The following is a 12593-nucleotide window of genomic DNA, read 5'->3' on the forward strand; positions in this document are numbered from 1 at the left end:
GGGTTGAGTCATACTGGGCAAGGCTTGGTGGGGTGGGACTTGAGTTAGCTGTGAGTGCTAGCAGATGTTGGGTGGGCAGACAGAGGTGAGAAGGCATCCCACCCAAACAGGCACCTGCACCAGTGAATCTCACCTCCTCCTCCCCTTCCTCTTTACTCCTCCCTCTCCTCCCCCTCCTCTTCCTCCTCCTCCTTCCTTTTCCTCCTCCCTCACCTCTTCCTCCTCCACTCCTCTTCCCTCTTCTCCTCCCCTTCCCCCTTCCCTGTTCTCTGCTCTTCTTCCTCACTTGTTCCTCTTTTCTCCTCCTCTTCTCCCTTCCTCCTCTCCCCTCTTCTCTCCTCCTCCTCTTCCTCCTTTTGATGGATGGTGAGTGGTGAGGGCAGAAGCTGACCTAGAGCAGGTTCAAGAGGAGGTGAGGGGGTCGACCCCAGTGTGATGAGGAAGCAGTCAGTCTCACCCAAATGGAGGGGCCTTCCATGGAAGAACTCACCTGGACTCTCCAGAAATGTCAGGCAGTGTCATGAAAGACAAAGAACTGTTGACTTAGATGAAAAAAACAAAAGAGACATGACAGACAAATGCAATTTTATGATCCTTGATTGTGTTCCTGCTCCAGGGGATAAAAGAGCTAGAAAGCGTATTATTGGGATAATGGGAGAGATTTGACTGTGAGCTCTATGTAACCTGTTGTATTGTGGTTATGAGTAGTACTTAGGGGACACCTGCTGAGGTATTTATGGGTGGAGTGTCTTGACCTGCAGATTACTCTCAAGGGTGCAGCCAGAAAAAAGTGTGTGTATGTAGAGTCTTTGTGTACATATGTGTAGAGTGTGTGCATGCATGTATGTAGAGTGTGCGTTTGGGTAGAGTACGTGTGTAGAGTGCATGTGTAGAGTATGTAGAGTGTGTATGTATAGAGTGCGTGCATGAGCACGAAGGTGGCAACATATTAGTTGAATCTAGGTGGAGACTGTATGGCTGGCACTGAATTATTCTTTCAGCTTTTCTATTGGTTTGAAAGTTTTCAAAATTTAAGGAAAAAAGATCATGGAAAAAGACATTTTAGACAGCAGCTCTAGACAATTCTTAGGAGGAGTTTTGCTCTAGGGAGAAATAGAGACGTGGGAAATGGGATCATGAGAGTTTCTGGATGAGAAGAATCACGGCATAGGTGATGGTGTTGAGAAGCCTGAGCTGGTGGATTGAATGAAGAACATGCAGATTACAACCTGATGAATGAGGCACACAAGCCATCCACACGGGGTCGGCAGGTAGATGAGCTCCCACTTTGGGGAAATGACACCCATGATGTCGTTTGGTTGAAGGTGCAGTTTCAGTACACACACACAGAGGAAGCAGAGTCATAAGATTTATTACTTACAGATCCCCAGAAGGGGGCCGGGGAGGGGGGGGCCACAAGCGGGTGACGAGCCAGCGGGAGACAGAAAGCAGGATAGCAAGCAGCTATTACTTACAAGGTGGTTGGGGCGGAGGTCACTAAGTTTTCGTGGGCTCAACTCTTAAGTGGTCATTTTAAAAGATGCCCCAGGAAAAGCAAAATGGGAACTGAAGGACCTAAGCTCAGGTCCTTCTGTGAATGTCTGGACTCGTGCGAGCAGGTTGTCATACTCTGAGACGCCCAGGCAGCAACGCAGGTTGGTTGTTTTCTCATCACAGTGATCCCTTATAGAAGAGAGGGTTATCCTGGAGTTGGCCAGAGTGGATGGGATCTAGGGCACAGACTTTGGCTTTATTATATTGATTTAGTTTTTGCTAGCTTTTTGGAGTAGAACATACAGTTTCTTGATTTCCCTCCATGTATTAGTAGAGATGGGAAATCCATTGCTTCTCCATTCTTCACTCAGTCATCACCTCCTCAGTGAAGCCTTCCTGACTTCTCTTGGTTCTGTTAAGTCTCACTATCTGCTCTACCTGAGTCTTTGTCTCTCCTTTGTGGCAAGTGTCAAGGCTGTAATCTGCCATTTATTTGTGTGGTCATTTGATTAACGTCTGTCTTTCCTTCTAGACCATAAGCCCCATGAGAGCCCCGGTTGTATTCCCAGCACTAACATGAGTTAGTGATTTAATTACCCTCATAATAATGGAAACAATAATAATAATCTATATTTTACATGTAGATTGCTACCACTTATATAACACTAAGTGCCAGATAGTGTTCTGAGGGCTTTCTATCATAATAAGTTATTAAAACCTCCAGTAATACACACACACCATAGATGAGGAAACTTCCTTTCCCAGAGAAGATCAATAACTTGCCCAGCATCACAAGTTAATAACACATCTGCGTGCGCACGCGATCCCCCGACTCAACTCTTTTAACATGTTACGGCTCACAGCGTCCTTCCTAACGATAACTGCATTTTGTTGCTTTAGCACAATTTTACCAGACTCGCTTTCTCCCTTGATTGGGCAAGTAGGCTGTTTCTAAACGTTTTTACAGCTATATACGGAGTACCTCTCTCTCTCTCTCTCTCTCTCTCTCTCTCTCACACAAATCTTTGTTCTTGCTCTTTTCTGGTATATTTTTGGAATATATTTCCGCAAAAGATATTATTAGATTCAAGGATAAGATCTATTTTGTGACTAGTCAGTTTCCCCATTGCCCAGCTCTTAATGAACTAGTAATTTCCATCATTTTAACAGTAATTTCCATCATTTTAATAGTCTGATATGTATAGTGAAATATCACATAATTGTTAATATTTTTTCTACTTTTGTTTTATTTTCTAGTTTATTTTAAAATTCTTATTAGTGTTTTAATACTAATTAAATCTTTTATACAGTAAAATTTATATACAATAAAATGCACTTGATTTAACTGTCCAGTTAGATGACTTTTGACAAATGAATATACCAGAATTAAGACATAATGAAGTCTGTGATTTCCCTTGGTTAATACTTAGGAATGGAAGTGTGGAGTTATATGGTAAGGATATGTTTAACTCTAAAAGAAACTGCTGAACTGTTTTCCAGAGAGGTCCTACAAAAAAGATAGTGTGTGAGAGGTCTAGTTGCTCCAGATCCTCACCAGCACTTGGTATTACGAGTGCTTTTAGTTTTAGCCATCTGGTGGGAGTATAGTGGTGCTTTGTTGTGGTTTTAATTTGCATTTCTCTCATACTAATAATGTTGACCATGTTTTCACGTGCTTATTGGCCATTCGCCTATCTTCTCTTGTGAAGTAGGTATTCAAATATTTTTACCATTTTTTAAAATTTGGCCATTCATTGTCTTGTTATTGAGTTGTAAATTCTTTATGTGTTCTGGATGTAAGTCCTTTGTCAGATATGGTGTAAATGTTTTCTCTCATTCTTTGGCTTGCCTTTTTATTTTCTTAATGGTTTCTTTCAAAGAGCAGAAGTTTTAAATTTTTGTGAAATCCAGTTTGTCAATATTTTCTCTTCTATTTCATTCTTTTTCTGTCCAATCTAAGAAATCTTTGGCTACCCTAAGATCATGACGATTTTATCCTGTGGTTTCTTCTGGAACTTGCATAGCTTTACTTTTTACCATTTTGTTTTAATTTTTGTGTATGACAAAACACAAGGATAAAGAGTCATTTCCCCCCCAATGATAGTTCTTTCAGCATTATTTGTTAAAAAGGCTGTCCTTTCTCTATTGAGTTATCTTGGCACTTTTCTCAAAAATCAATTGAATATATATGTGAGCCTATTTCTGGACTCACGTTCATTTCCATCGACCTGTATATCTATCTATCGTCGTGTCAATACCATTAAAGCTTAAAGATTTATTTATTTGTTTATTTTCCCCCCAAAGCCCCAGTAGATAGTTGTATGTCATAGCTGCACATCCTTCTAGTTGCTGTATGTGGGACGTGGCCTCAGCATGGCCAGAGAAGCGGTGCGTTGGTGTGCGCCCAGGATCCGAACCCGGGCCGCCAGCAGCGGAGCGCGCGCACTTAACCGCTAAGCCACGGGGCCAGCCCCAATACCATTAATGCTTAATTACTTTAGCTGCATAGCAAATCTCAGGCAATGTAAGTTTCCTGACTTTGTTCTTTATTTTCAAAATAGTTTTGGCTCTTTTACGTTCTTTGCATGTCCATATCTATATATATATTTTTTTAACTTTATTTATTTTTCCCCCCAAAGCCCCGGTAGATAGTTGTATGTCATAGTTGCACATCCTTCCAGTTGCTGTGTGTGGGACGTGGCCTCAGCATGGCCGGAGAAGCGGTGCGTTGGTGCGCGCCTGGGATCCAAACCCTGGGCCACCAGCAGCGGAGCGCACGCACTTAACCGCTAAGCCACGGGGCCCGCCCTTATATCTGTATATTTTAGAATCAGGTTGTAAATGTCTACAAAAAAGCCTGCTGGGACTTTGATTGGGATTGCAGTGAATCTGTAGATTAATTTGGCAAGATTTGCTGTCTTACTGATACTGAGTTTTCCTGTCTTTGACATGATCTCTCTCCCCATTTATTTAGGTCTTCTTTAATTTGCCACAATAAAATCTTATAGTTTTTAGTGTGCAAGTATTACACATATTTTGTAAATTTGTCCCTAAGTATTTCATATATTGGAATGCTATTTTTTTGTGTGTGTGGGTGAGGAAGATTCGTCCTGAGCTAGCATCTAATGCCAATCCTCCTCTGTTTGCTGAGCAAGATTGGCCCTGGGCTAACATCCGTGCCCATCTTCCTCTACTTTATATGGGACTCGGCCACAGCATGGCTTGACAAGCGGTGCATCAGTTCGGGTCCGGGATCCAAACCCATGTACCCTGGGCCGCCAAAGCAGAGCACGTGACTTAACCGCTGTGTCACTGCGCTGGCCCTGGAATGCTATTTTAAATGGTACTTTTAAAAGTATTTCATTTCGGGCCGGCCCCGTGGCTTGGTGGTTAAGTGCGCGCGCTCCGATGCTGGTGGCCTGGGTTCGGATCCCGGGCGCGCACCGAGGCACCACCTCTCCGTCCATCCTGAGGCCGAGTCCCACATACAGCAACTAGAAGGATGTGCAGCTATGACATACAACTATCTACTGGGGCTTTGGGGGGGAAAATAAATAAATAAAATCTTTAAAAAATAAAAAAAAAATTAAAAAAAAGTATTTCATTTTCCCATGGTGTGTTGCTAAATATATAGAAATGCACTTGGATTTTGTATATTGACCTCATATTATAAGACCTTGCCAAACTCACTTAGTAGTTCCAGTAGCCTTTTTGTGAGTTCCTTAGGGTTTTCTATGTATGTGAGCATGTCATCTATGGATAAAAAACTTTTACTTCTTTCTTTCCATCCATATGCCCCTTGTTTCTGTTTCTGCCACTGACCAGGCCCTCCAGTACAGTGCTGGCCTTCTGTCTGTGTTTCTCTTGGGGTCCACATATGTCTCTTCCTTAATTGCTCTTGGAATGTTTTACCTAGGGGAACTTTCCTATTTGGTGTTTAGTAGCAGGGGGAAAAGATGGGCTTTACCACTTGATAGCATTTAAGACACAGAAACTGCAGTGGTGTTATGAATTGCAAACATTTCACTTAACTTTTTAAATCAGAGAAGATAAAAGAGATTTAGTCATTAGACTTAAATGCTTGAAAAATCCAAACAACTTTGAAAGCTGATTAGTGTCAGAGTTGCCCCTTTTGCTCCAGGAACGTTGTAAGTGGAGCGTCTCCCGTGGCCAGGGTAGCTTCCTGCCAGCCGGGTGTGTGGGAAGAGTCCCTGTTCTTCTGATCCACTGTGCTCCGTCTATGCCTTTCTGTATGTGTTTTAGTTCTTTTTGTGTTGGTGGGAGTTGAACCTACCAAGTTACTCTCAATCAGTTCTGGGACGCCCCTGTTCAGACTGCCCACTCCTTTTCTGATATGTGTGCCTTTGTTTACTCTGATGTTATATCAGAAACCTCTGGATCTGGGAATTGTATCCCTGGAATTGGAATAACAGAAATGCTTGACTAGACGGTCAGTGTTTAAAAGAAATGAACCAACAGCGAATATAGTCTGGAATTTGGCAGGTGTTCCCATTGAGCTGTGTGAGGGCAAGTTACAGGTTTTCATAAATGCAGATGGTTGACTCTATGACAGTTTTTCTTAGGACTATCTGACTCCATTCCCCTTTTTATAACATTTTGTATTGTCCCTCTCTGTTATCCTGAAATAAAATTAATGGATTCTATAACCTATCTATACTTAAATTTCATAAAAATATAATGTCTTAATGGTAATATAAAGGTAAAAATTAAAGTAAGACAGTGTGTAATAAAGTATTTTAGTGCCCAAGTGCTTAAAATCTCCCTATGTTAGAAGGAAAAACACCCCCATAAATGTCCAAAACACCCATAGGGGGCAAAGCTGTTCCTGCTTAAAAACCCCTGTACTAGGAAGGTGTTTGTCCAGCTGTGTTGTGGACGATGAGTGTCTTTTTATTTCCAAAAGATAATAAAAATGAATAAAAATGAATTACCAGAAGTGTAAAATACAAACTACAGCTGTTATTTTTTATTTGTAGACTCAGCCGATAGAGAACTGCTCTATCAAATTGTTACAGAAGATCCCTACTGGGCTCAGTGCGGGCTGGCTCTCAGAGGAGCCCAGCTCCTGGCTACACTGCTCCAGGAAGCGCCATGGCCACCACAGCGGGGTCTGCTCTTGTCTGCTTTTTATTTTCCAGACTTTGTCATCATAGGCTTATGATTTGCTTTTGATCTGTCCCACCTTTTGGTGGACTGTTAGGGTCCTGCACGTGCTATGGCATTGGGGGTGTGGTGTGGCGATCACTTCCCCTGCATCTGTTCTGAGGCCTGCATGGGCAGTCATCCTGGATTTGGGACGTTTGTTCGCCATGAGTATCTGGCAGCTCCTGTCCTGAGGTTTTGGGGGCTTGCCCTGCTGCAACAGTTGGGACTCAGTTTGGGTTGACATTGGACCTTCTTTATGTCTACTGCTAATATCTGAATTGGAAACTCTGCCCGTTCTCTCTCAGAGGCTCTTGCCTCTACAGCCATACTATTGCAAACACAAAATTACAGCTTGAATGTCAGTCACATTGGGGCTGGCAGGAGGGCTGACTGAGAAAGGGAAGGTTTTCTGTTAGTTTTTTAGTTGACGTATAATTTACAGTACAGTAAAATGCACTCTTCTTGTACCAAATATAGTCGTAACCACCACCACCACAATTGCGATATACAACAGTACCATCACTTCAAAAGAGTTCCCTCGTGGTGTCCCTTTGCAGTCACTCCTCACTGTTTTCCACACCCCAGGAACCACGGATCCATGTTCTGTCCCTAGTATTTAGCCTATTGCAGGATGCCATATAAATGGAATCATACAGTATGTAGCCTTTGAGCCTGGCTTCTTTCACTTAGCACAATATATTTAAATTTCCTTCAGGATGTTGTATTAGTAGTTTGTTCCTGTGATTGCTGAGTAGTATTCCATTATATGGATGTACCACAGTTTGCTTATCCATTCACCAGTTGAAACAGAGAAATGATAGTTAAAAAATTTTTTTTAATCTGTAGAATTTTTTATACCAGTTCTCTTCTAAATCTTGAGGAGTTACAGGAAAAGTTGACACATTTCAGAATGTTCTTGCCCTGACATGACCTCTGTCTCCACTAAGCCTGAGCAGATATGCACAAGCTCTTTGCTGCCAAGGGGAGGGTATTGTCCTAGGTCAGACCCTGGAGTCAGAGGGACGGTTTGCGAGTGTGGCAACAGTTGTGTTTTAAGTGTTGTGGGTAGAATCAAGAGTCTCAGGTTTATAATTCCCATTTACTGAGAAAGAAAAAAGTCAAAGTCAGAAGAAGTAAATATGAAGTGAAATATTCACTTCACTAGTGGGGAATTAATTTTGCAGAAATGCTTTTAAACAAGGTTTCCATAATAGCATACACGCTGTGGCCACATGGAGAGTTGTAACGTTTTGTTGGTGATTGAATAGTAAAATATGAAAATGTAGATACTTTCTTCCTGGCACTTGGCAGCTTTCATGGCAGACTAAAACTGGGAATCCCAAAAGCAATTGGTACCTTATCAAACATCACCAGTAAGAGTTCTGAAATAAGAGTGCTCAATGAGGGCCGGCCCCGTGGCTTAGCAGTTAAGTGCGTGCGCTCCGCTACTGGCAGCCCAGGGTTTGGATCCCGGGTGCGCACTGACGCACCGCTTCTCCGGCCATGGTGAGGCCGCGTCCCACATACAGCAACTAGAAGGGTCTGCAACTATGACATACAACTATCTACTGGGGCTTTGGGGAAAAAAAGGAGGAGGATTGGCAGTGGATGTTAGCTCAGAGCTAGTCTTCCTCAGCAAAAAGAGGAGGATTAGCATGGATGTTAGCTCTGATCTTCCTCACACACACACAAAAAAAAAGAGTGCTCAATGAATGTGCCGCTAGCTTTATGGTGGATTTTGCCTTTCATTCAAGCATTTTAATTTTCTGTCTGCTAAATCCTCTTTTCTTTAGTTTTCCGTATGTTCATTCTCGTAGCTCAGGAATAGATAACTAAGCGTATACATTAGACACATATCGTTCTGATGTGGCAATATATAAACTGACTGTTTTAGGACTAGAACTAAACATAGTCATCTACAGTATTTTGAAAATAAGCTTGCTGCCGTCAGAAACTCCAGTGCATGTGTTGCTCCTTCTAGACGACGCAGTCTGTCCAGCACAAAGTCCCTCTGTCCCCAGATGTCTGGAGTGGAGGAGGATTCCGATTTGGCTGCCAAACTTGGAATGTGCAATAGAGAAATAGTACGAAGAGGAGCTCTCATTCTCTTCTGCGATTATGTTGTAAGTTTGTAAAAGCGAGTGATGGAGCGGGTGGGGGGACTGGAAACACCTCGTGTAGGGGATGCTTCTATAGACCGCCTGAAAGCCAGATTGACTTCCCACCTTCCCGCCACTCTGTGAAAATGGGAAAACCAAAACTAATGTTTAATCCTGCTCTGACATGTGTTTATGTGATTAGAAACCAGACTTGGCCGACTGATTACTAGATTTTTAAGTTTGTCTGTAGATTTCCCTCAGCTTGTTCAACGTGAGTCGAGTGACTGCTCTGGGCTGTTCATGGTGCTGGCATTGTTATATCGAGAGAAGCAGTGGAATAATAATAATAAAAGCAAGCGAAGAGTGTTGATTGGAGTGAGGTTCTGATTTTAAAAGTTTTAAAATTAATCTCTGGAGAGGTATTAGGTGTTCATTGCTACATTTTAAAATAGATGCCTGTTTGAATGCCATTCTTTTTAAGAAAATAGCTTTTGTGAAGTTTTTGACCATAAAACTAGCATCACATGTTTCACAGAAAATTGACAAAAACCAAGTAAGTAAACAGAAGAAAATAAAATCTCCTGTAATTGTATTACTCAAAGAGAACATGTTGTTCCATTTTATCCGGTATTTAGTACTTTTTCTATACTGATATAAAAATATATGCATTTCTCTGGTACAAACATGGTATCATATACATACTGCTATCACGTGGCAAAACATTGTTAAACTTTTTGGTGGTTTTTTTACTTTCATTTGTTTTTTCAGTTTTATTGAGATACAGTTGACATATAACATTGTGTAAGTTTAAGGTGTACAACATAATGATTTGTTAAACATTCTGAATTGGAAAAGGAAGCAGACTTCTTCAACGGAACCGGATGTTATCAATTCTTTGTTGTGATAGCACTTTATTCATATTCATTTTTTGCTTTATGTTTTTGATGTTGAAATAGTTTTTCAATCTTGTTTCATTTTTGAGAAATAATTTAATATAATTATATAATGCTGATTTTCACAGAAATGTAAGAAAGGTATTAATTTTATGTTAATATTGTCAGATTATCCCACGTGGAAAATATTACTCATTAACCAGATGTGAAAGAATTGATCACATTTTATAATTTCTGTCTTGAAGGATTATGAATTAAGCTGCAAAGGCAACATGTGTGTTTAAAAATGGGTATTTCTTATTTCCTTATAAACGTTAAGTGAAATTTCTTCACTTAAGGTCCGTTTAATATGTGGGATCCATTCATATTTTGGACTCAGGAATTCTGTCAAAACTGACAGTTTAGTGAGTTTTTTTTTCACTGACCTGTCACAAAATTGGGAAAGGAGTAACTGGAGAACACTGCTCAGTAGGCCAGAGTGATGCTTGGAGTGTCGCTTGTTCTCATGCATCCCGGCTTCGGGACGGTCACCTATGAGGGCAGCGCCGTGCTACTCCTGCCTTCCTGCTGCCCTTAGGTCGCACCAGGCAGACAGGCCCATGGCAGGTGCCTAGTGACTCTCCCACAGTCCTGGGCTGCGCGCCTCTCCTCCTCTATCCTTTGACCATTGGCTGGTGCCCTTTGGAGCCGGACTGCTGGGTTGCATTTCCCCAGTGTGGTGTGACTTCCAACAGCCTCAGCCACAGTGCGTGGTTGGAGGTGACAGGCTTTGTAAAGTGAGTTTTATTCCTCCTTTATTGGTCAAACACTAGATGTTTTCACTGAGGATTATAATTTGGAATCTGTCTTCCCCTTCCTACCCTATTGGCCCTTTCTCTGGCATTAATGTCTGTTTTCTCCTTGTCTACTTGAAAATGTGTCTTTCATTGTCTTTTTCCTCAGTGTCAGAACCTACATGATTCAGAGCACTTAACGTGGCTCATCGTGAATCATATTCAAGATCTGATCAGTCTATCCCATGAGCCTCCTGTGCAGGATTTTATTAGTGCGGTCCATCGGAATTCTGCTGCCAGTGGCCTTTTCATCCAGGCAATTCAGTCTCGTTGTGAAAATCTTTCAACTGTAAGTCTTCTGAGTGCCAATTGTTGCCAGTCACAGTTTTCTCTTGCCTGAGAAATGGAGTATTGGAATTTTAAAACTGCTGATTTCTAATTGGCAAAATACTCTGCTCTTGTTTCTTTCTTTCTCTCAAATGTCAGCCCACCACTCTGAAGAAAACTCTTCAGTGCTTAGAAGGGATCCACCTCAGCCAGTCGGGTGCCGTGCTGATGCTGTATGTGGACAAGCTTTTGTGTACTCCGCTCCGTGTGCTGGCTCGCATGGTTGACACCCTTGCTTGTCGCCGGGTAGAAATGCTTTTGGCTGCAAATTTACAGGTACTGAAAAAAACACTTGAATTAATTTTTATTGAAAACTAAGCAAGGCAAGCAAAACAATTGGCTGTTTTCTTCCTCTATAGGCACATTCTTCATGTGGCCACTGAGAGAAACATGTATAACTTGTGTAAACTGGTCATTCCTTGTATGTCTGATACGAGTGCTTCTTGTGCTTTCTTTTAGCCTGCCTTTGCTACGATAAGCCGTCCATGTCAGTTTATCCTTTGTAAATGAGCGTGAGGTTATTTTGATCCCTTATGTGCTACAAATCCACTGATGTGTTCTTTTCTACTTTAGAGCAACATGGCCCAGCTGCCAGTGGAAGAACTCAACAGAATCCAGGAATACCTTCAGAGCAGTGGGTTAGCTCAGAGGTAATGCTGGAACCAGGTGTTCCTTGCTTTTGGATATAAAGACTTAGATTTGTAACGGAATAAACTCACAGGATGAGAGATTGACGTGCTTTATAGATGAGTTTATAAGGAGAAAGGACCACTGGCAGTCTGACCTCTATCACATTTACGGAGGGACACCTGTGCTCCTGTGGGCTGCTGAGAGGTAGCAGTGTTCATAGTGCCTCTGTTCACTGCCCAATGATGAATGGGAATACAAGTTATCAGCTGTATCTTAGCAAAATCAAGGCATATAATCTAATTGTTAAATAAGAGTTGGCAGATCTGAAAGATGCTTCCTAGTTCATGGCATGCAAGAATTATATCTTCTGCTTCTTAAAATTTTATCTTTTTGTAGCTATTTATCACCTAATTTTGTTTGCAAAGTCTTTTAGAAGGCTTTATTAGGGGGCCGGCCCAGTGGCGCAAGCGGTTAAGTGCGTGCGCTCTGCTTCGGTGACACAGGATTTGTCGGTTCGGATCCTGGGCGCGCACCGATGCACGGCTTGTCAAGCCATGCTGTGGTGGCGTCCCATACAAAGTGGAGGAAGATGGGCATGGATGTTAGCCCAGGGCCAGTCTTCCTCAGCAAAGAGAGGAGGATTGGCAGATGTTAGTTCAGGGCCAATTTCCTCACAAAAAATAAAAAAAAATAAAAAAAAAAGAAGGCTTTATTAGAAATCATGACGTCTATTATATGAGTATATTTCCATGATTGCAAAAATTAAGAGCAGCTTTTACCTTTTTTCCTCCACAGGGGGGAAAATGTGTGTGAAAATGTATTTATTATGCTGTGACTTCAGTGTTTTGTTTTGTTTTGTTTTTTAAGATGGTAAGGCAGACTATTCAGGGCAACTACTACAATGGGTTTGTTTTTGTTTTTGTTTTGTTTTGTTTTTTTGCTGAGGAAGATTCACCCTGAGCTAATATCTGTTGCCAATTTTCCTCTTTTTGCTGAGGAAGATTCACCTTGAGCTAACGTCTGTTGCCAATCTTTCTCTTTTTGTATGTAAGCTGCCGCCACAGCATGGCCACTGACAAGTGGTGTAGGTCCACACCCAGGAACTGAACCCGGGCCGCCAAAGCGGAGCGCGCCAAGCTTAACCACTAGGG

The 12593-nt window shown here is 41.9% G+C and overlaps 1 protein-coding gene across 4 annotated transcripts in view; it reads left to right on the plus strand.

Annotated features, from left to right (window-relative positions):
• Positions 1-12593, plus strand: part of HTT (huntingtin) — a 154784-nt gene that overhangs the window by 106825 nt on the left and 35366 nt on the right. For all 4 annotated transcript variants that reach the window (XM_058546620.1, XM_058546621.1, XM_058546623.1 and 1 more), the window contains 4 exons: positions 8642-8783; positions 10595-10774; positions 10912-11088; positions 11386-11462. In XM_058546620.1, coding sequence (XP_058402603.1) covers positions 8642-8783; positions 10595-10774; positions 10912-11088; positions 11386-11462 — 576 coding nt within the window. The remainder of the gene's footprint in view (positions 1-8641; positions 8784-10594; positions 10775-10911; positions 11089-11385; positions 11463-12593) is intronic.

Source organism: Diceros bicornis, chromosome 8, assembly GCF_020826845.1.
Source record: "Diceros bicornis minor isolate mBicDic1 chromosome 8, mDicBic1.mat.cur, whole genome shotgun sequence".
In the NCBI taxonomy this organism is placed as follows: Eukaryota; Metazoa; Chordata; class Mammalia; order Perissodactyla; family Rhinocerotidae; genus Diceros; species Diceros bicornis.